The sequence below is a fragment of the Mustela nigripes genome, chromosome X, assembly GCF_022355385.1.
Source record: "Mustela nigripes isolate SB6536 chromosome X, MUSNIG.SB6536, whole genome shotgun sequence".
Lineage (NCBI taxonomy): Eukaryota > Metazoa > Chordata > Mammalia > Carnivora > Mustelidae > Mustela > Mustela nigripes.
The window spans coordinates 26029310-26053304 of record NC_081575.1 but is presented as its reverse complement, the minus strand read 5'-3'; the positions used below and the strand labels follow the sequence as shown (position 1 = coordinate 26053304).

The 23995-nt window shown below is 41.9% G+C and overlaps 2 protein-coding genes across 2 annotated transcripts in view; both read left to right on the top strand.

Moving 5' to 3' along the window:
• The first annotated feature begins 2116 nt into the window (after positions 1–2116).
• Positions 2117–4477, top strand: LOC132007007 (testis-expressed protein 13D-like). The gene has a single exon (XM_059385181.1). The coding sequence runs from the start codon at positions 2117–2119 to the stop codon at positions 4475–4477; it is 2361 nt and encodes a 786-aa protein (XP_059241164.1).
• An 11436-nt stretch (positions 4478–15913) lies between these two features.
• SH2D1A (SH2 domain containing 1A) overlaps positions 15914–23995 on the top strand; it is a 24815-nt gene continuing 16733 nt past the window's right edge. Inside the window, exon 1 of the mRNA XM_059385610.1 lies at positions 15914–16276. Within this exon, the coding sequence (XP_059241593.1) occupies positions 16140–16276 (137 nt within the window). The 5' untranslated portion in view covers positions 15914–16139. The remainder of the gene's footprint in view (positions 16277–23995) is intronic.

The following is a 23995-nucleotide window of genomic DNA, read 5'->3' as shown; positions in this document are numbered from 1 at the left end:
CCAGGCATCTTTTTTTTTTTTTTTAAATTCCTTTTCTTGACTAATTGTTCTGGCTAGAAGTTCCAGGGCATGTTGAACAGCAGTGATGAAAATAGCATTCTTGTCTGCTCCTGATCTTAGTGGAGATCTCTGAGTCTTTGATCCTTGAGTATGTCAGCAGCTGGGTTTCCATAAATGCCTGTTTTCAGGTTGAGGACATTCCTTTCTATTTTGCTCTTTGAGATATTTTTCTCATGATATTGTGTTGCATTATTTTGGATTTTTTTTTTTTTTTGTATCTGTTAGATGACCACACGGGTTTTTTCCTTCATTCTAGTAATGTGGTGTATTATATTAATTGATTTTGATTTACTGAGCCACTTTTGTTTCCTGAGGAAAAAAAAATCCCATCTAGGAGATTAAACTTTTTAAAACATTATATGATTTATCCTTTTTTATATTTTAACAATTTTGGTCTTAAATCTTTGATATTTGGAGAGTAACTTTAGCTCTCAGTTGATTACTGTTGGTATGGAATAGCCTTTTCCATCTTTCTACTTTCAACTAGTGTGCATCTTCGAATCGAAAATGAATTTCTTAGGGACAACATATATTTGGGTCATGTTTTTTAAAAAATTAGCTATTCTGTCCATTTCTGCCTGTTAATTGTAATATAATTACTGATAAGGAAGGACTTGCATCTTGCCATTTGCTTTCTAAAATGTCTTATATCAGGGATGCCTGGGTGGCTCACTCAGTTAAGTATCTGACTCTTGATTTGGGCTGAGGTCATGATCTCAGGTTCAAGAGATAGAGCTTTGTGGCCAACTCTGTGCTCAGAGGGGAGTCTGCTTGAGATTCTCTCTCTCCCTCCCCGGCTGCCCCCCCACTCACTGTCTTTCTCAAATAAGCAAATACATCTTTAAGAAAGGTCTTACATTTCCCTCCACCCCAATTCCTCCACTACTGCCTTCTTTTATGTTTCATTGACTCCTTTTTTGGTAATAATTTTTATTTCCTTCTCAGCATATTTTTAAAGTTATTTTCTTAGTGTTTTTTGGGGGGGATTTTAATTAACATGCTAATGTCTAACAGTCTATTTTAGATGAATATAAACTTAATTTCAATTGGTATAAAAAATCTTTCATTCTGTACAGTTTATACTGTTATTGTCACAAATCACATCTTTATACATTGTATGCCCCCGAAGACAGACTTCAATTATTTTATGTTAGTCATTCTTTAAATGACATTTTGAAAAAAGAGGAATTACAAAATGCACGAATACTATTTTTTGCATTCATTTATGTGGTTACCTTTAGCATGTGCTTTATTTCTTCATGTAGATTCCAGTTACTATTTAATGAAGCTTAAAGCACTTTTTCAGCATTTCTTATAGGGAAAGCCTGATTATGAGAAGAACATTTACTCTAAAAGAAGAAGAGAGACACCCTTTGAGAATAGCTGATCAAGTAAACATGAGAGTGAATTTATAAGGAGAGTTCCGGGCATTCATAGCTCAGTCACTGGATTTTCTTGATGACGGGGACTCCAAGTTCATTCGTTCAGGTTGGCAAGGGAAGTGTATAGACAGTATGACTGACTATATTGAAGGACTGAAGTAGTTCCTAAGAATTATGGGAGACAGAACTGAAGAATTATGGGAGACAGAACTGAAGAGTTATGGGAGACAGAACTGAGATAAGAGCAGAACTGTACCCACCTATGCAACTCTACCACCCAGTGAGGACTTCATTCCACCATGCTGGGTATTGATTGTCCTGAAGTTCTTAGAAACAAATTCTTCCATAGGCTCGCTGCAGTGCCCAGTGCAGTCTTCTAGCCTATTCGCTGGATCCCAGCAGGCCTTGCGGGGTGACTCGGGATCGTCTCTGTGACGTGTAACACCCTCGCCTGGTAGAGGTTGGTGTGGTGAGGGAATCTGCTTTACTCTTTGTGAGGAAAACGAAGTAGAGAGGGAAGAGGCTGAGAAGGACTGGAAAGGGACTTTGGCAGGACTTGGTAGGGAGCTGAGGGGTGGACCTTTACTGGCGGCGGCGGCAGCAGCGGCATCGCCTGTGAGGCGGGCGGTTGACTAGGCCACAGCAGTCAGTCGGTTAACTAGGCCGCAGCAGCCATGGCGGTTGACTTTGGGGACCACGCCAGCGGGTTCCGCCATACCGAGGTGATCAGGTTCATCAACAATGAAGTCCTCCTGAACGGCGGCGGCCCAGGTTTCTACGTGGCCTTCCGCTCACGGCCCTGGAACGAAGTCGAGGACCGGCTTCGGGCCGTGGTGGCGGACCCGCAGGTGCCGCACGCCATCAAACGGGCCTGCGCCTGGAGCGCGCTGGCCCTGAGCGTGCGCGTGGGCGCAAGGCAGGGGGAGCAGCAGGCGCGCCGGGTCCGGAGGCTGCAGGAGCAGGTAGAGGAGCGCGAGACCGCTGCCTGGGCCCTGGCCTCCGAGCTGCAGCGGCTGCGTGCGGACCGAGAGGAAGCGGCCACACAGTTGCGCTTCACGCGGACCGCCCTGCAGCAGGCGCTGTCGGAGTGCGATGTGCTTCGTGGGCGGCTGCAGCAAGTGGAGAGGTCCGCCCAGGTCAACCCGCTGGCCCCTGAAACGCTGCCTGGGCCTCGAGCTGAGCAGTTTGGGACTGCAGCCTGGCCCCTGAATGCCGAGCAGCAGAGAGATGTGGTTGCCATGGGGCTTCCTAGTAGGTTGTATTTTGAGGCCCAGGTGCCAGCCCCGGCAACTGTTCTTTACATGCCAGGACCTCCAGGTCCCTGCGCTCAGGCCATACAACCCCCTGTGCCGATGCCGGTGCCATACCCACTTCCATTCCATGCACCTCTCCCAGTGGGAATCCCATTCTTGCCACCTCTGCCACCGACAGTAGTCATGGATGCAGAAGCTGCAGTAGTCCCGCTTCAGATGCCTCCCGTGGGGATTTATTCATCTGGTCCAAATGCTGCAGTGGGCTCCCACGAGGAGGTGGCCCCACCATGGGACCAAAAGAGTTCTAGCCAGGAGGGAGGTCCTGAGACCCTCCAGAATACAGTTCCTGTGGGGAACATCGGAAACCTGAGCCAGGAAGGTCTAGAGAGAACTCAGGGGATGGTCCCCCCTGGAGATAGCTGGAGCCACAGCCAGGAAGAAGGTCTAGAGAAGGCCCAGGGCTTGGCCCCCCTTAGGGAGAGCTGGAGCCAGGGCCAGAAAGAAGGTCCAGAAAAGGCCCAGGAGGTTGTCCCCTCTGAGGGTAGCTGGAACCAGGGCCAGGAAGAAGGTCCAGAAAAGGCCCAAGAGGTGTTCCCCTCTGGGGATAGCTGGAACCAGAGCCAGAAAGAAGGTCCAGAGAAAGTCCAGGGGATGGTCCCCTCTGGGGATAACTGGAGCCAGAGCCAGAAAGAAGGTCCAGAAAAGGCCCAGGAGATGGTCCCCTCCAGGGATAGCTGGGGCCAGAGTCAAGAAAAAGATCTAGAGAGTCCCCAGGGGGGACTCCTTGGGGATAGTTGGAAACTCAGCCAGGAAGACCCGGAGAAATCCCAGGAGGTGGTTACCCTTGGTGCCAGCCAGGAAGAAGATCCAGAGACTTCCCTGGAGATGGTATACCCGGGGGCCAGTGAGAGCCACAGCCAGGAAGAAAGTCCAGAAAGACCCCAAGGGATGGCCCCCTTTCGTGCCACCAGGGACAATGGTAAGGAAGAAGATCCAAGAGGGCCCCAGGAGATGGTACCCCTGGGGGCCAGTGGGAGCCATAGCCAGGAAGAAGATCTAGAGAGGCCTCAGGAGGTGGTACCTCTGGGGGCCTGTGGGAGCCATAGCCAGGAAGAAGATCTAGAGAGGCCTCAGGAGGTGGTACCTCTGGGGGCCAGCGGGAGCCACAGCCAGGAAGAAGGTCTAAAAAAACCCCAAGTGATGGCCCCCCTTGGTGCCAGTAGGAGCAATAGCCAGGAAGAAGATCCAGAGGGGCCTCAGGAGGTGGTACCCCTGGGGGCCAGTGGGAGCCATAGCCAGGAAGAAGATCCAAAAATCCCCCAAGGGATGGCCTCCTTTGGTGCCAGTAGGAACAAGAGCCAGGAAGAAGATCCAGAGGGGCCTCAGGAGATGGTATCCCTGGGAGCCAGTGGGAACCGCAGCAAGGAAGAACATCCAGAAAGATCCCAAGGGATGGCCTCTTTGGGGGACAACAGTAGCCAAAGCCAGGAAGAAGACCTAGAGAGGCCCCAGGAGATCTCCCTAGGGGATGGCTGGAGCGAAGGTGTGAGGGAAAGCCCAAAGAAACAGCAGCCTCAGGGGCAGAAGGCCAAGCAACCCAAAGGGAAAAAAGCTTTGGATTTCCAGCACCAGGAGAAGTCTGTCTCAGGATGCAGTCCAGTGAATTGGGACTGCCCGTGGTGTAAGGCCATGAATTTTTCATGGCGTAAGGCCTGCTATAAATGCAAGAAAGTGTGTGTGGCAGGTGAGAGTAGAGGCCTGGACCCAGGACAAATTCACTGATTTCAAGAAGGTAAGAATGAAAACACTCCAAAGAAAAACCAATTTCCCAAGACCTTCTTCTGATCAAAAAGTAACTTATTTACTTCACAGAGAATGTGAAAACCAAAATTATTGTAGAGAAAATAAAAAAGTCCATTATTCCAATATTGAAACTAACAACTTTTCTATCATTGTGGGTACTACATATGTAAATACACACTCCTTTCTGGTTTCTTATTAGCATCCTTTTCCTGAAAATGCCATGTCTTTGGCTGAGAACAGCCATGTGTTTTTTGACTTATAGCTATATTGAATTTTTAGGAGCACTGCTCTTCCTTTAAAATGCTGTTATTCCTTTGTAACCCACAGTGTTCATGTTTGCTTCTTGTTTTTAAGTTTTATAGGTGAGGGCCTGTTTTTGTGCCTCTGAGCCTGCGGAACTTGTTTGTTGTTGAAGAAGCCGAACCCATCCCATTAGAAGATCTCCTAGGAGTCTAAAGAAATCACACCTTGATTCCAGCTGACCCACACCTCACTGAGACCCCCATTGGCTGTAACTGAGAAGAATGAGAGGAAGTCAGGGAAGAAGAGATGCTCTGGCACTCATTAGGGGGGAAAGGACAGCAAAACAATTTTGTTAGAATTTAATTTCTCTGTTAGGATTAATTTGAAAGAGTTGAAGGGGGTATTGTTGTATTAAATTCTATAGATGATAGTAAATTTGATTACATTTAATTCATTAAATATATAGTTACTGTCTAGTATGTGTTAGGAACTAGACTTATATGTTAATACCTGGTGCACACATTATAACTTGATTTGGCGAGTTTGGTTAGATAACAGGAGAGAGCCTAATTTGGGATACAGAGTGTATCAGGAAGATGTCTCTGCCTTGCATACAGCACGACTTTCTAGTAAACCCAATTGAAATGACATCCAGATGTGTGTGTATTTAAAGATTTTATTTATTTATTTTTGAGAGAGCGAGATCACAAGGTGGGGCCAGGGGAGAAGCAAACTTCCCGCTGAGGAGGGAGCCAGATGTAGGGCTATATCCCAGGAAACTGGGATCGTGACCTGAGCTGAAGGCAGGTCACTAAGCCACCCAAGCACCTACATCCAGATATTTTTGCAGTTCCGGGAGTAACATCGGGGACTTTCATGAAAGGACTTGTGTCACTGAATTGCTCATCTCTCTGTTCACAAGTGAGACAAGTGAGCAGTGGCAGAGATCAGGAAAGTGGCTTCATGAAAGTGCAGGTGGGACTTTCCGATACTCTTGATTTCTTCCTTTTAGAGGGACAGCTCTCTTCCTCGTTGCCTGAAAGACTGTTGGGTGATTTCAAGACAGTACTTGAGGGAGTGTTGGCTATGCTCTCGAGCCCTCAGCTTTGGACCACCATCCTCTCAAGCTCCTTTCCAGTCAAGATGGGTGAAGAACAAAATGGATTCCAAGGGCGGACATCGTGCTGTGAATGGTGCTCCTCTTGGAAGACTGATTGGATTAAAAAAGAACTGGACTGGGGCAAGCCCTTTTGGGAATGCCCAGGGCCCCTTCTCTTCCATTTGGTGTGTTCCCTGCAGGCTCTCTGCTCCCCCGAGGCGGGTAGAGCCCAGTGGGTGGGAAGTTAGATGGTCTCCAGTCTAAACAAATGGTGTTCTTGAGATTCCCCCATGAAGTCCCAGCTCGCCAAGCTCAGCCTCTGTCAGAGGCTTCCTGGTTCTGGTAATAAAGAGTGTGCACTTGTCCTCTGGGTCTTCTGTGTGGTGTGCATCTCGGGGCAGGTTTGCTCCGGGTCGTCAGTTTAAACCCACATCTTCCTACTGTCCCACCAAAGCAAAGGAAATTTCGATCTTATTCACTGTTAGAGGGCCTCTCCTCTTCCAGTGAGTTACCCAAGGCTGGGAGTGGGGGAGCTTCTATGGGGCCTTCAATCCATTGTGACTGTCCCTGTTCCCCTCGCTGTCTGACTCCACCTGGTCCCTGCTGCTCCTGGGCCCAAGGGTCATGAGAGGTGAGGTGGGGAGGAGGCTTCTGTCTAAGCTGAGAGCCCGGACGCCTGGTATCCTGGCTCCCTATGTGTACCATGAAACTATTTCCCTCAGGCCAAGTCTCCTAGAGGTCCAGTGAGCATGAATCTCCCTCCTATATTTCTGCATTGCAAGGTGCTGTCCCCTCCTATGCACAATCCAATCAAGGTGCTCAGGATTCTGGAAAACATTCAGGTTTAGATGGCCTGTTAATAAGACAAATGTTCCCTGAGGTAAAGGGCGGGGTGGGGGTGTGTGGAACCTGGCTGCCTGCTAGGTGTAGGGACAGGGGTGGGGCAGAGAACTGGCCCTACCTCACCAGCTTTCTCTCTCTCCTCAGTCCTGGTAACTGGGAGGACTTGCTCACTAGAGGGGAGCATTGTGGGGGAGGAGGACCATCAGGGATATCAACCTAAAGCTAGGTTTTCTGAGCTAGGGGTTGGTTTTGTGATACTCTTGCGTATGCTGATAGCTCCCTGGAATTTTGGGAAGATGATACATAGATAGGACTTGGGAATTTTCCAGTATAATCCACTTTGTACTAGCAGGTCTCACTATGGTTGCTTTATTTATGGTTTTGAAAAGACTCTGCTGTTTGTTGGCATGTCTTTAGGGCTGCATGAAAGCAGACTCACCCTGTGCGTGGCTTTTATATAGCGTAATATTATTACAGTCTTTCTGGGTTGACATTTTCCAAAACAACCTGAATCATTAAGGTTGTCAAATCACTACTTTTTTCTGAGCCACATATACACAAGAAACAGTATCAGTTTCTGAGGCAAGAACCTGGGCTTTGGGATTAGAGAGACCTGAGTTTCAGATACTTGTGATGCTATTCATTAGCTGTGTGACCCTCTACAAGTTACTGAACTTCCCTGAGCCCCCACAAAAGTGGGTTGCTCCTTTCCCTACCCTCAGGGTTGTGGCTCTGGGTGCTGTGGTAATGAATACAAGGCATCGTTAATGATGGCAAGAGCTACCATTGAGTGCTTACTATATGCCAGATGCTCTAAGCACATTATCTTTTTTGGTGACTCTAAGGTAGGAAGAGGTACCCATATCAGCAGTTCTTCAAAGTGAGTATAAAGATTTTACAGATAGGGTAACTCAATACCCAAACTTGGGAACTGGTGAAGCCTGACTTCAGAATGAAATGTACCAGCTCTAATTCCTCTGCTCTTTCCATTATATTCCCATACTTAACCTTTTACCCTTACTGAGTAATACATTTGCATGTCACATGGGTCATCAATGCCTAAATCCAGTGACAGGATTGTAACGGAGAGACTTCGAGACATAGTAACAGTCTGGTGGTGGTCATGGTCATGCTGCTCTTTTAGAATTTCTCAAGCTTTGTGACATGTGCCCAGCTTGGCTGCCAGTGAGTAGGACCACTTACTATCTCCAGACTGTGGAACCAAGAGGTGCTGGCGGTAATTTAGGCAGTGGAGGCGATTTGTATTCCATTCAGCAGACTGGCCTTATGAAATGTTTATAAATAGCCGAGTTCAGTACCGTTAAGATAGAGCCCATCTTGACTGCTTATCTGAAGTCTGTCTGAATCACTCAGTTTTTGTTTTAAGTGGATAAGGGGCCAGCTGTAACAGCCTAATATATATGCACGTATACTGTTCAGCGAGGAAGCAGGGGGGAAAGGAGACTGCAAAAGCTTCCCGATTGGTGTTGCAAAATGGGGACTAGAATTGACTTTTTTTAAAAAATCATGGTACTAAATCTATGACAGAATGGCAAAGAAATACATAATTTCCTTATCGCATGCTTTGTAAAGTCTCAACACCGAATTGTGGCAGATTCTTATTATGTGGTGCAGGCATTGTGCATAGCGTCCGTGAGTGTTTTTCTCGCTTCTAGCACATGATAGAGTGAGGGCGTCCACTGGAACTAAGCCTCACATAAAATTAAGGATCCTGAAACAATCCTGGCCTGGGACCTTAGGAGGTTGCGGTTGAACAGATTTTTCTCATTGACAGTGCTTGTTCTTGGGCACTTAAGAGAAGTGTTCAAGACCACAATGAGACAGGCATCGGAAACGCTGCCACACTGAGTATCTGTACCCCCAAGGGACCTAGTACAGTTCCTTGAGCACAACTTCCTATTGGGTTCATGCTGGAAGCACTCTATTCAATGAGCCTAAGAATCCCTCCAGTAGGTCAGATCCTGGCCCATCTAGCCCAACTTCCCTGGGCCATAAAGCAATTGTAAAAAAGGATCATATACTCTTCCTGGTGTCAGTTTTAGAGGGAAGAAGTGCCTGTAGAAATCCCTAGGTTTTTATTACTTTATAGATCAAACAAAGAGAATGCATGTAGAGAAGTCTTCGGATGTGCTGGGCACTGTGTTAGACAACATGGAAGTCATTACTATCGCCCTCTATAATCTCCTATTTGGTTAGAAGAAATATGACAAATATACTCCAAACAGTAGTTATCATCCTTTTCATCAATTATTCAATCATATTTTCTGGCCTGGAGATGTCAGTTTTCAAAAGATTCTGTGTCTCAAACAGCATTATTTAATATGTGATTATTCTCTCATTTAAAATTAAGAAAGCATGTATATCTCCAAGGTTCCCTCACACAAACTTGATATACTTCCACCTAAAAGCAGTCATTTGTCATATAAGTTTAGGATTTTTGTGGGGATTCAGTGAATATTATTATCACTATTATTATTACAGGCAGCCTAATCGCAGGCAAATGGACCATTTTCCTAGGCTCTTTGTGATAGTGACAATACCTTAGAGCCCATCATTAGTACCTTCTTAAACGTCTATGAATTTTGAGGATGCAAATTAGGAACAATTCTGTAGAAAGCTAGTAGTTTTAAAGCATGATAAATACGAGTAAGTGTTAAAGGATTAAAAAAATACATGTTCAGTATGTATTTGGGGTTGCAAAGCTTCCATGGCAGTCCGATGGTTTCAGATTGTGCCCCCAGTCAACAGAAAAAGTTGCTGAGAAAGTTAACTTTGTTTTATTTTGAAATAATATGCAGTATTACAGCTTTACTTGTGACATTCTCCAGTTCTTTGCTTTTTATGGTTATATCTACTATTTTAGGTTTGATTCTTCATTCTATATATTACTTTACAAAAATAATTGCACACAAGGCAGAAACCTGTGATTATTTTTGTGGTAGGCAGCATTTAACCTTACCCCAGTGTTTATAAAGTGATGACAAAGAGCTCTCTGAGGGTTTCATCTCTAAGTCAAAGTTTTAGGATATTTAATCTCATTTATTTTTTGTTTGATATATATTTACTTTGATAATTTCAGTGACTGTATTGGTTTCAGGAAAGAAAAGGATTGAGCAAGGACTGAAAAGTTCATACCTTTACCACTACAATTCCTGATATTGTCTAGACAGTTTTGAATTTCAGGACATATATGACCTGCTTTGTAAAAGACTCATACCACTAAACTCCACACTGATCAATGTTTCTAGCATTTTTCGTAAAATATTTATCACTGAGAATAAAAAGAAAAATGATGCCAATGTCACATTTGTAACTACAAAATGCATTCAGAAATCTACTATTAACTGTTTTGTTTCCTGGGTTATAATATTTCCTTTGTGTCTACAAAACTGCTCAGGGATACGTTTATATAGTCCATTTCATCCTGTTCTTTCGCCAAATTTTGGTGTTCATAAGGTATAGATCAAAGTGGCCTTCCCTGTTTCAAAACATCAGAGGTTTCTTAAAACAATGTTCAAGCAAAAAAAAAAATGTATAGACAAAATAACAGTCTCTTGGACTTTAATCTTTTAGTTTAAGCTCTCTATTTTTGAACTTCCAAGAAAGAGAACAGATTTTTAGAAAGAAAGCTAGAGCCTCCTTTACAATGAAATGGTATTTTCTTGAGGTGCTATCAGACCCAGAGTGCCCCCACCCAGGACGAAAGGAAATAGAGGGAAGGTTCAGTAATGATCCAAAGGCAACTAGCTTGATGAAATCAGAAGGGTGACATGTTGTCAGGCGCCAAGATGTGGGATGAGAAGACTTGTTTCTATAAACCAAAATGAGGGAGACCACAGGACAGACCTTGGTAAACAACGAATGTGAAAGAAGGCAGCGTCAGAAATGATAGACTCCTTGAAGTAAATAAGAAGCCACACTCTCTGCAGAGGTAGAGAGAGGGGGAACAAAGGTGCTAACTAGGTCAGGTACTGTGCTAAGGTCGATGTGCCAAGAGGAATTCATCGTAGGTTCCAGTTACATCATGTATGTTATTTCATTTTATCTTCATGGGGAAAGATAAGGAAAAACCGGGCCAGAGTGGCCTTCATGTGGTTGAGTAAAAGGAGAAGGAGAAAAACTCCTTAATAAGATCTCATATGTGCATCCGGGCCAACCCGGGACAGAAGACACCCAGACCACGTGGTGTTCTGTTACTTCACTCTAATTTTTTTTTAAGTTTTTATTTTAATTCCAGTAGAGTTAACATACAGTGCTGTGTTAGTTTCTGGTGTACAACACAGTGATTCAGTGTTCTATTACTTTAGATGGATAAGCTGATGATCCAGGTTCCAGATCTGTAAGCCTGGGTGAACAGACCTTGACTCTGTAAGAGCCTCCAAGACATGCTAATCAATGAGGCCCAGGCTAAAGCAGTGTACCTGATCTCATAAAGCACATAGATAGGCAGAGACATGCTACAAGTCAGGGCATGAGAACAGTTGACACTTGAGGAGTATATGAAGAATATTCCAGAAGTCAAAATTACACCTGCTAGATAAGAGATTGAAGCCCAACCAATTCAGTGCAGTGACCTCAGAATTAAGGGTGGGAGACAGAAAAGGATATTAGTGAAACACACAGACTCTGAAGTCAGCAGCCTGTATTCAATTCCCAGGTGGGACACTGACCAATTGTGTTGCATTGAGCAGGCTACATAGACTCTCTGACTTTTGGCTTCCCCATTCGTAAAATGTAGGTAAATAGTAGTAGTAATAATAATAATAATAATAATAATAATAATAAGTTGCTTCATAAGGCTGTTGATAAAAATAAACTAGATAATACATGTAAAATGTTTAGGAGAAATGCCTAGAATGTAAGATGTGGTTAGCAAAGCTGAGCTATGATTCCAAGAACAAAACTTCAGAAGCAGGCAAGAGTTTTTTAGCTTGAATTAGGAAGTGTCCTCTAAGTCATGAAGGAGGTAAAACTAGGACAAGTACAAGGAACCATACGGGGCAGACAGAAAGATCAAGAACTTGCTGTCTCAGTGAGGTTGTGCAGGTTTAGAATAGAAGCTGAATTAGATGTCCCGCTACTGTTCCCCCAGAAACCCATCCTTTACTCAGTCACAGCTCTTCTCTCTAACCTAAATACCTGCTACAGTGTCCATCGTACAGTAGGTGCCCATGATGTTGGCTGAAAGAATAAACATATTTGAAATAGCCTTAAGCACACACAACCCTGTCTCTGGCTTCTCGCTTACAAAACAAAGGGGCGTTAGAAAAATTAGCCTCATAGATAAACCTAGATATTTTCAAAAGGAGGTGCTCTTTTCAAGACATTTTTTTTTTCTTTTTCTCATTTTTGTAAAGGAAGTGAATTTTAGTAAGTGCCGCGAGAATGTGTAAAGTCACCGTAGGTGCCAAATCATAACACTGTCACAAGAGAATTCACACCTATAGATGAGCTAGTTGAAGAACAAAGTTAGTTTTGAAAGGTTAGAGAAAAAGATTTTGAAATGTCAGATCCACTCTATAAAACTGACCACCCTTGGCATCATCCTTTTAATCTACCTGGGTTGGAGAAAAGCCTAGGGCATTTGAAATGAAGACAATTAGCACCTCAGACAGGGCATCCACATGCAAAATTCTGTCACCTCTCAGAGACCTCAGGAGGTGACAAGTCTAGATAAGAGGACACTTTCAACCTTGGCTGACAGTTTGTCAATGCTTTTATATTTGACTTAAATGGCATTTATATTTTAAAAGGTTGTAGTTTGCTTTAAACTGTGAAGCTCTCTTCCTCCACCTCATGATTTTTATTTCTTAGGTCATTTAAAAAACAACAAGAACAAAAATCTTTCCTCTATTGGGTGAGATTTGAGGAAACAGCTCTTGCTTCTTGCACACAAATGAGCTCAGTCCGTTTCCCGTCTGTTTCTCTGGAAAGTACTCTTGGCTTCTGTTTAAAGCACAAAATGAATGTTAAAGCTGAAAATGGCTTTAAGGGTCATCTGGTTCAAGTCCATTTGGCAGATGGAGAAAGTAAGGCTCAGAAAGAGAAAGTGATTTCATGGTAAAACATGGAGTATAATTTGGCCCTCATAACTGCTGGATTAATCCTCCTTCCAATTTATTTTGCCATTCCAAAGGTGGGCCAGAGGCATGTACAACCAAGTGTGTATGTGTATGCATTTTTTCTCTTATTTTCTTTTGAGCACTAATCTCATTCATTCACTCACTCAACAACTATATTTAAGCATCTAATATGTGGTAGATGGGCATGCATGGCTGGCTCAGTCCACAGAGCGTGAGACTCTTGATCTTGGGGTTGGGAGTTCGAGACCCACGCTGGGTGTAGAATTTAATTAAAAATAAACAAAAACAGATGAATAAAATAAACAAAATGTGCCACATGGAGAATACTGTGGTGGTGAGTGAAGTACACAAATTCCTGCCATCAAAGACCCTACGTTCTAGTGCAGGAGATAGGCAATATGGGATTCATCAGATAATTCTGCTTCTGAGTGGATTATACTTGTATTTGGGGCCCATTCTTTCTCTTTCTCTCCTGGTACCTCCACTAAGTCTATTTCTCCCCTCTCTCATTTTCCCCTTTTCCTCTCTTGTGGGCATGGCAAGAGAGAGAAGGAAGAGAGTCATTTTGAACTCTCTTGCTCTATATTTCAAGCTTAGCACAAAGTTCTGAATTTGCTAAAAAGTCAGGTTCAGTACTGGTGTAGCACTAGAGTGATGATGTCGGTATTTTTCATCAACACTGCAATAGAGGGCTGGCCCAGCTGTCAGCTTGCTTGTGAGATGACAACGACATGCTGGATGTGAGAGTTGGACTATTACCTTATAATTTATCTGTTCTTTTTTTTTTATACGAGTTTAGTTGTGCTGAACCCCATCGTACCTGGCTGCTTTGACAGGTGTGCTATTTTAGCAACACAGAACCAAAAGCAGAACAAAAAGAAGAATGCACGGTACACTTCTGCTGTCAGATCCAGGTTGTGCTGTTCCTAAATTTGTGGATGATTTGTACAGGGTTGTGCAGAGACCAAAGAAAACACAAAAACCAAAAAACGAAAACAAAAAAACAAACACCCCCCCAAAACCAAAACATTAAACCAAACAACATTTAGGTTTCATTTTTACCTACGTGACACAATGTTCTCACAGCTCACCTCACAGGTGCGCTGTTGTCCGAATGGACTGGATGAGGGCCTGGACCCCCCACCCTGTCTTCCCCTTTCACGTCTGAAATTTCACCATTGTGATGAACTTCTTTGGGCTAATCATTTGCCCACTCAAAATATAGATATTTCAGGACGGACTTCTTGAATCCTTAACATTGATGTATGCATTCACTTATTAGATTGATTTCTTCCTTGACCCAAAGCACGAGGGAGGGTGAAAGGTGGACTCGACCATAAACAAGTGAGGTAGAAAGATGATGAGATGCTCTTGGCTCAATTCCCCAGAGCTACCCCCAAATATCCTCTTGAATACTATTTTACTTTCTGTATTTATTCTTGGTGTTGTATTCTAAGGTGTTGTAAGCATAAGCCTCTTACAACACCAAGAATAAATATGCTTACACTTCATCTACTAAGGTTGATAGAGTCTAAGGCTGAGCATGTTTCAATCAAGTAGAGTCACGGGACACCTGGCCAGTTCAGTCGGTAGAGCATGCGACCCTCGATCTCGGGTCATGAGTTTGAGCCCCATGTCGGGTAGAGTTTGCTTAAAGAAAAAAAAAAAAAAAGTGAGTCACTACTAGCTGCCATTGAAATCTGAGAGGATTGTTCTCAACTCTAGCAGGTTGCAAAAACATATCTGGCTCTGAGGCAAAGCAACTCTGTGCACCTGATCCATTAGTAGGGCATGTGAGGATTTAGAACTTGTTCTCCCAGCCTTGAGGTCCCAGCCTTGCCATGTTTTCATGGAATTAGGTGCTGGAATTAGGTGCTGAAGTCGTGGAAGAGATACAACAAACACAGGACTTCAATTATCTAAATTCCTGTTTTACAAGTATTTTACATAATCAACAGGAACAATGTAGAAGGCCATCCAGCTTCAAGCATTAAACAAAGTCTTATTCCAGTAAAAAAGGGGAAGTTTGAGGAGAATATTACTTAACTGCATATTTTAAAATAGAAGCAATGCTTCATTTCAGAGAAGGAAATGAACGTTGAAAGGCTTTAAAAAATTAATGATAGTTTAGCCTCAACTGAAGAAGAAACATACTCTGTTAACAACAGAGGATATAATTATCAACACTTGCAATATGATTTAAAACAAGTTTTAGGCCCCGAATGTGGAAAGGCAAACCCCGTACCTCAAAGGACATATACAAGTCCACATAAAGACAAAGCACCAATGAAATGATTCACTCTCTCATCTAAGGCTCATCACATAAAAAAAAAATTGGAACATGTTTGGACACAGACTAATTTTTTAAGGTTTTATTTATATGTGTGTGTGTGTGTGTGTGTGTGTGTGAGAGAGAGAGAGAGAGAGAGAGAGAGCGCACGAGTGAGACTGAGCATGAGCAGGGGAGGAGCAGAGGGAGGCGGGGAAGGCGACTCCCCACTGAGCAGGGAGCCAGAAATCCCAGGACTTCGGGATCATGGCCCTAGTGGAAGGCAGATGCTAACTGATTGAGCCATCTAGGCGGCCTGGACATAGATTGATTTTTGTCCCTCGATCAGCCCTCTGGGATCTTGGCCAAGAAAGTAGGAAAAATCAGCATTTGCTCAGGATCGGGACTACTCAAGAGGACTAGGAAGAGTAGAAAAGGAGACTTGGCCCAGGCAGGTTTTTCACCAACTACTTTTGATTGTGAAGGACCTTCCCGGCTGCGCTCAGGAGTGACTCCCAGCTGATAGTACCGGTAGTTTCTGTGTTTTGGTCTCAGAGCTTTTGGTTCTTTCATTCTCTGTCAGCATGTTTCTGGCCCACATGAGGGCCATGCCCACCTTTGCCTCTATCATCAACACCTCTGAGGACTAGTGAAGCTAAGTCATCCCTGGTGGCCCCTGGGACAACTGCAGGAACGGGAAGCATCAGCAAGCATTCCTGGCTGTGGGCCAGGGGCCGCCACCGTGGTACAACCCAGATCTTGCAAAGACCTTCTTCCAACTGGCCTCCCCTCTCATCCGAACCCTGTGTTGTGTTGCAGGGGTAAGGAGGGTGGGGGCGGGGAGGGGGATTGAACCTTGTGGCAATAACCAAGCCTCTGAATTGCTGAGCTGGTTTTAATTGAAGTGTGAAAAGAGGTTTTAAGGCAGAGAGACAACATCCTGTTGTTCCGGCACTCCTCTCTCTTTTTCTGCACATCTGGCTGAACTGGGAGTCAGGTGGCCGACTTGGGGCCCGGTTGCAGCAGCAGCGGCCTCTGCCTTCCGCTGTCCCACGCCTCAGTGGCCCTCGAGTCCACCAGGTCATGGACGCAGTGGCTGTGTACCACGGCAAAATCAGCCGGGAGACGGGGGAGAAGCTCCTACTTGCCACGGGTCTGGATGGCAGCTATTTGCTGAGAGACAGTGAGACCGTCCCGGGCGTGTACTGCCTGTGTGTGCTGTGAGTACATCTTGGTGGCCACGGGCACCAGACCCACTGAGGGCTCTGGCTGGGGGTGCGGGCGGCAGCAGGCGATGCTGAGGCCTCCTTCTGTGCTCATGAGACCGTCTTCCTCAGGTCCAGCCCAGGGTGGGCGCGGACTGGGCTTCGGGTTAGGCCCTTCATGGGGATTGCTCTCCCAGAGACTTCACTCTCCAGAAAGGCCTCCCCGGCTCCTTTGTGGCAGCGGCAGAGAATGCCCTTTGGGGTGGGGAGACGCAGCCTAGAATCTACCTTTGCTCCGAGAAAGATCTCGGCTCCCGATTTCCCGTTTTGACCTCAGGTGGAGGCCAGGGAGGTGGAGCCCTGGGGTGGTGGACGGGCCGGAACCGGGTCGCCGGCTCCTGAGGAAAGGAAAGGCCTCTCGGCAGATCTCTTTACATGGAATTGGAGGTGGACTCCCAAAGGAAACCATCACGTTCTGGGAGAGGAGGATGACCGGGAAACGGAATCCATTACTTGAAGAATGCAGTGCCGGTTAGGTTGGGGTGCAGAGAGGGGGATATTTGGAAGTCAGACTGCCTCTCTGGATCTACTCACTTCGCTTTTTTTAGAGGAGCTGTGTGTGGGGGCCGGGAGTTTCAGAAATGGGACCCTTCTTGATAAAAAGCTACGACTGACAGTAGTGGTGGAGGGCATGGAGGAAAAACACCCGTTGTTATGATTCAGCTTTGCCCTTTACCTAGGCATGCCTGAGTCTAACGCCCATTTTGAATCAGATGAACCTTCATCTTTGCTCCAGGGCTCCAGAATCAGGGAGATCTGAGACCTAATCCACTGCCAGTCTGATGGGAGGCTTGTGACCTTGGGGCAAGTTAACCTCTCGGCCTTCCAGTTTTCTTGTCCATAAAATGGGTATAATAATACGAACTATCTCATAGGAGAGTGTGATAATGCAGGTCAAGAATTTAACACTGGACTCGATGCATAATAAATGCTCAGTAAACGTAAGCTGTTGTTATTATTATTGTATCTGTCTTCAGTCGAGCTCTTTCAGTACTCACGGGGCATTTCTAAGGAAGGAACTAGCTTGATCACTTTTTGTCACACAAGAAACACCTGCACTGTGTAGTAGTTCTAGTCAGAAACAAAATGAAGGAGAATGCTTGGTAGTAATTTTGATACCTAATGATACACTGGAAGACTGTGAAATATTTTCCGGGTCAGTGAAGAAAGATCACACTGAGGCCATTATTAGATGATTTTTGTTGTCTATTTATTATTATTTTTTTCCATGGTCAAGCCATGTTGGTGGCAACTCTCAGGCCATGCTAAATACATTTATTATAAAGACTTTAAGAGAAATACATGGAAGCAGGTGAATCTCTTGGGTTCAGATCTTTTTTTCTTCTTGAAGTACAGTTGACATACAATGTTATATTAGTTTCAGGTGTACAGCATAGTGATGTGACAATTCTATGCGTTACAAAATGCTCGCCGTGATAAGTGTGGTTGTTATCTATCACCATACAAAGTTATTACAGTATTGTTGACTATATCCTCTATGCTATAGTTTTCATCTCATGACTTATTTTTTATTTTATAACTAGAAATTTGTACCTCTTAATCCCCTTCACTTATTTTGTCCACCCCCCCCCGTCCCTCTCCCCTCTAGTGACCATCGGTTTGTTCTCTGTATTTGAGAGTATTTTGTTTTGTTTTGTTTTTTAGATTCCACATGTAAGTGAAATCATATGGTATTTGTCTTTCCCTGACTTATTTCACTTAGCATGATACTCTTCAGCTCCATCCGTGTCATTGCAAGTGACAAGATTTCATTCTCTTTATGGCTGAGTAATATTCCATTATATATATTATGCCACATCTTCTTTATCCATTCATCTGGTGATAGACACTTGTTGCTTCTATATCTTGGCTATTGTAAATAATGTTGCAATAAAATAGGGGTGAATATATTTTTTTGAATTAGTGTTTTTGTTTTCTTTGGGTAAATACCCTGTAATGGAATTATTGGATCATGGTATTTCTATTCCCTGGTTTTTTTTTTTTTTTTTTTTTTTTTTGAGGAACCTCTGTACTGTTCTCCATAGTAGTTAAACCAATTTACATTCCTACCAGAAGTGTGGAAGGGTTCACTTTTCTCCGCATCCTCACGGACACTTGTTATTTATTGTCTTTTTGATACTAGTCTTGGGCTCAGATCCTTATGATTTGTTTACATAATTGTTTTTCCCAAGTGGAAACTGGGGAAGGGCAGTGAAAGCCATCTAGTACACTGCGGCTCTTTTCTTATCAAAAGAGTGTGGAGGAATGAGTGGACAAGTGAAAAGGCTTCTGTAAAGAAGCTAAGAAAGGAGATAATGAGCCCCTTACCCTAGAGATAAAAAAGAAGCCTGGGCGGGAGAGTAAATTCAGACAGTGTGTGGTAAGAATGCACCTAAAGACTCAGCCACATTGGTACCTTTGTTGTTTCTCAAGCCTGCCAACTGTGTTCTTCTCCTAGGATCTTTACACTTTGTTACTTCTGCGTCTTGCCTCAGAGACCACTTCCTTGACCACCCTATCTAAATTAAGTAGCTTCTCCCTGTGCCTGCTATACTCTATGACGTTATTTTTCTTCAAGGAGCTTTAAACTAGCTGGCATTTGCTTGTTTACTTACGTATTGCTGTGTCCTTCAGCAAAAATGGAAACTCTTCTGCACCAGGAACACAACCTAGCACATAATAGCCATTATGAGGCATGTTATGAAGTACATAATAGACACTCAATAAATATTTTTGAATTAACAAATGGATTGCCAAGGCAAATACCCTTCTTTACTGCAAAGAGCTTTAGACCGATAATCAGGCCAGGCTGTGGGCTCTGGGGCGGTCACTCAGCTTCTCTGGGTCTTGATTTCCATACCTGTTAAATAGGAATCGTAATGTGTGCCTACCTTTTGTACAAGATCGCTGTTGGAAAAATACGCAAAAGAGAAGACTACTTTTGTCCCTTTGCCTATGTAGGCCAGGAATTAACTTAGGCAGAATCGGAAATTCTCAAACATGTAGGTTTTTACCCCAAGTGAATCTTGCATAAATGCAATTTTTATGACTCTAAGCTCTCCATACAAACCTCCTTATGAAGTAGCAGAATTTGGTAGGCCAACTGGGAGTCTCCTAGCCAGTCTTTTGATGGGCACACTGGGACCTGGAAGTCTTAGATGTATTGCCAGGCTGTGCTACAGAGGAAAGACACAAGGATACATTGTCTTTTATGAGAGTTTCTCACTCTTCTTGAGCCAAGGGTCGCTTTTGATAAACATAAAAATTTCATGCCCCATTTTAGTACTACACTGTAGTAACAAAAATCAAATTTTATTTTGAAATAAACTACATATTCATTCGAAACTAAAACTTGTGTGCTTATGATATGCAGTAGAAATAACAACGTAAATGGTGTCATATACACACGAACAAGATATAGCTCAGAATATTTTCTCATTCCATCTCTGGTTTTCTCCCATTATCCAAGAAGGCTTGGTTGAGCTTTAGTTTCTGTATTTTCATTGCAGAAATAATACATTATGTGTGCCTTTCAAAGGTTATTTTAAACGCTATTTTTAAACTGTGCTTGCTCCTTTCCCTGGTTCTGAGCCCCCAATCATGACCTTTAGATATGGCCTTTTCCTCTGTTCTGTTCTGGAAAATTCAATCTCATAAACTACTAAAGAAGTTTTCCATTTACAGAATTGCTCACCTTCCTTTAAAGTGAGTTTTCCTTTCAGGCATTTTCAACACATAAATGCAGATTTTTATATAATGAGTCTATTAAAAATAGTTCCCAACATCTATTCTTCTTATAGAAAACCAGAAAAATGTAAGTCATGAAAATGAGGGAAATCATCTATAGTTTTATAACCCAAACATAGTTACTGTTGAAAATTAAGGGAGTTTCCTTCCATATTTTAATAAAATAATTTGCTTTCTAAATACGTAAGTGCTTTTACAATATTGTATTCTATTGCATTTTCCACTTAACGTGAAAAAAAAACCTATTCATATATGTTTTAAGACATCCTTTTTAATGGCTGCATGAGAGTTTGGCCAGTGATCGTACTATACTTTCCTTAACAAGTCATTATTTTTAGACATTTGAATCATTCCATTTTTCTTTGCTATTAAAATGTCATCATGATTCATATTTTAGTCCATAAATACTTCCTTGTATTTGTGCTTACTTCCTTATAATGAATTTGAGGTTGTGCAATTTCCAGGTCAGAGAACATTAACAGCTTAGGATTCCTGACATATACATGATCGCCAAATATTTTTCCTAAATTGTTATGCCAGTTTACATATATGTTCATCAGTAATGCACGAGAGTGTCCATTTCACTATGCCCTCCTAGAAATGGGTATATTGTTAACAAAAATTCTTGAAGTTTGGTGCCTCACTCTTTCATATTTCTTTGATTAGTGAGTGTCTTTTATATGGTTGGTAAGCTGTTGTACTTCCTTTTTCATAAGTTGGCTCTTTGTGTGCTTTGCCATTTAACCATTTGGATCTTACTATTTTTCCTAACACATTATGAATTTTTATATACTAGTCCTTCATCTGTTGCAAGTATCTTTTCTCAGTTTGATGTTTGCCATTACTCTTCTCTGATACACAAGAAATTAACATTTTTAATAGTCAAATCTGTCGCTCATTTTCTTTGTGCTTAATTTCTTCCTTTGCTTCCTTCGCTTAGAAAGTTCTTTCTCTTCCAGAGATGCTATACCTCTTCACTTCAGTTTTCATTTTCAATTTATGGTTTGGTTAGTTTACATTTTCTTTAATTCCATTTTTAATTCCATTTTGATGAGAAAAGATCTAATTTGATTTTGTTTCAAAGTAGCTAACAATTGTTCTAATAGAATTCATAAATACAACTTCCATTCCCCATCAATTCCTAGCCTATTTTACTACATATTAAACTCTAACATATAGCAGTTAGTATTTCCTGTCTATTTGGCTCAAGTGATCTATTTATTCTTATATTACTAACACTATAGTATGATAATGTTTAATACACTTAAATAATTATTTGCTTTTATTTTTCCCACCCAAATTTTATTTTTAAGTAATCTCCACATCCAATGTAAAGCTTGAACGCACAACCTTGAGATCAAGAGTTGCATGCTCCACCAACTGAACAAGCCAGGAACCCGAATTATTTGCTATTCTTACTGTTCTTTGAAATGAAATGTGGAATAATCTTGTTAAGTTAAAAAAAAGTGCCATTGGGACTACATTAAACTCATTAATAAATGAAGGAATAATTGTTATCTTTAAAGAATGTAGTCTTCTGATCAAAAAATCTGATACATTTCTCCATTTGTTAATTTTTGAAATTTATATCCATCAGTTAAGTTTGGCAGTTTTTTTCCTATAGGTCTTGCACACTTTTGTTAAGTTTATTTCTAGTCATTGTATGTATGGATGTCCATGTCAATTTTTTTTGTTTCTACTGTAAATGTAATTTTCTTTTTCTACCATATTTTTCTGTTGCTTAAGAAAACTACTGACTTAGCATATTTTTTTCTTGTATTCATCCTGTGTACTAAATGCTCTTATTAATGCAAATATTTTTTATTTTATTTTATTTTAGTGTAGTTTAGTTTATCCTTTTTTATTTTCTATGTATATTTTCTTCTCACTAAGATACACTTGAACTCTGACATTTCTTCCTTTCTCGCATATTTTTTCTTGTATTCATCCTGTGTACTAAATGCTCTTATTAATGCAAATTTTTTAAATTGTATTTTGAGTGTAGTTTAGTGTATCCTTTTTGATTTTCTATGTATATTTTCTTCTCATTAAGGTACACTTGAATTCCGACATTTCTTCCTTTCTCATTCTCAATATAGACAGCCATCAGGAAAGTCCAAGATGCCCACTGGGGTAGTTTGATTGTGATAGGTAGAAAACCAACCTAAAATATTTAAAATAATTAGTTTGCAGAAATAGTTTATTTCCATAATTAGCATCCTTCTGTACATCTCTGACTTTGTTTGTTACCTATGTAATGGAAGATTTGGAAGCTGAAATGCTGTTATATTCTTTAGCTTCAAGGACACATAATGAAGTCATTTGACATATACGTCTTTAGATGAGAGAATAGTTATCTTTTTGTCCTTTGAGATTTAAGTGATAACTGGGAATAAAGAGTCTATCAAACCATTGAACTGGAGAAATGGGGGAAGGAACAGTGATGAAATAAAATCCCAGTTTATCAGAGTAATAGAGGGGAACGTTGTGGCAAAGAACTCAAAAGAATGAGAAATTATGTCTTAATTTACAGTTAGTTTTTTATTACAATTGGATATGTGTGTTGGTACCGCATTTATCTTCATGATAATTTAGGTCATCAGAATTCGTTCGGATTTTCTGATACAACCCATTAATGGCAGAGCAAGCTTGAAACCCAACCTACGATTAAACTTGCATTGCATAAACCACCAAACGGACAGTTCACAGGCCAGTGAAACAAGTGCTGATTCTAGTTGACAATGTGAAATTAAAGGTGCAAGATTAGTCTGAGGATGACATTTGCTTAAGTGAAGGGAAAGTCTGGGCTAATCTTTTTTTTTTTTTTTAATTTTTGAAAAAATTTTATTTATTTATTTATTTATTTAGGGTTAATCTCTTTCCTTCAGCCCCTTCTTTCCCTCTCTCCCTCGGTGGACACTTCCAGCCCTGAAGCCAAACAGACTCCCTCCCTTTTTGATAACTGTGCTTTTTGAATCACTTTAAGACCAATTTATTAATTCATTTCTTCTGATATAAGAGAGAGGCAGCGTAGAAAGATGGTTAAGAGCTCAGATCTTTCATCCAGACTCTCTGGTTGCATCCCAACTTGACCCTATACTAGCTATTTTATCTCCGGCAAGTTAAGATTTCTGTATCTCAGGTTTCTTATCTGTGAAAAGGGAAATGATAAGAATAGCATTTCCCTCATAGGGTTAATAATCCTCAGATGATTATTACATGAGTTAATACAAAGTTAACATGTAGTAGGTATTAATATAAATAAGAGATCTACAAATAATTGCAATACAAAGTCAGAGCATCCTAGGAGTACATAAATAAAATGTGCTGTGGCAGTTCAGGGAAAGAAAAGATTATATTTATTGTCATGACTCATTGAAACTGGTTTTACATAGTTTTCCCATCAGACTTGAAGCTGAATGACTTGATGGCTCTGTAAATTCAAGTTCAGTCTGAAAAAAAGAAAGATTGTCAAGAGGAAATTCAGAAATCTCTTGATTCAGAGTATAGTCTCAATAATGATGGCTTTGTATAAGATACCATTCTTCTGGGTTTAAAAGTTCTGAAATATTTGTTAAAAAATCAGTCACTAGCATGCTTTATTTGCAATGTCATAAAGAATCAGATGTAACTAAACTTTTTCTTTTGTGTAGTCCTTGAAGTGGTATGAAGAAGGAATTGATGTGGTTTTGTTAGTTCTAAACCAAGGTCTGTCCCTAACACTGACCCCTTGAGAAAATAAGAAATGTCAGGTTGCTTTCTTCTCATTCATTTCTAACCAGAGCATTTTTTTAAGAGTTGAGACAGCTTTTGAAAAACTGAAGGCAAATTTTAATATTAGGTATGTGTTTTGGTGAGTGCTGTGAAGTGTGTAAACCTGGTGATTCACAGACCTGTACCCCTGGGGATAAAAATATATGTTTATAA

Coding starts and splice junctions, on each gene's coding strand:
- LOC132007007 (XM_059385181.1), top strand. CDS start 2,117: ATGGCGGTTGACTTTGGGGACCACGCCAGCGGGTTCCGCCATACCGAG.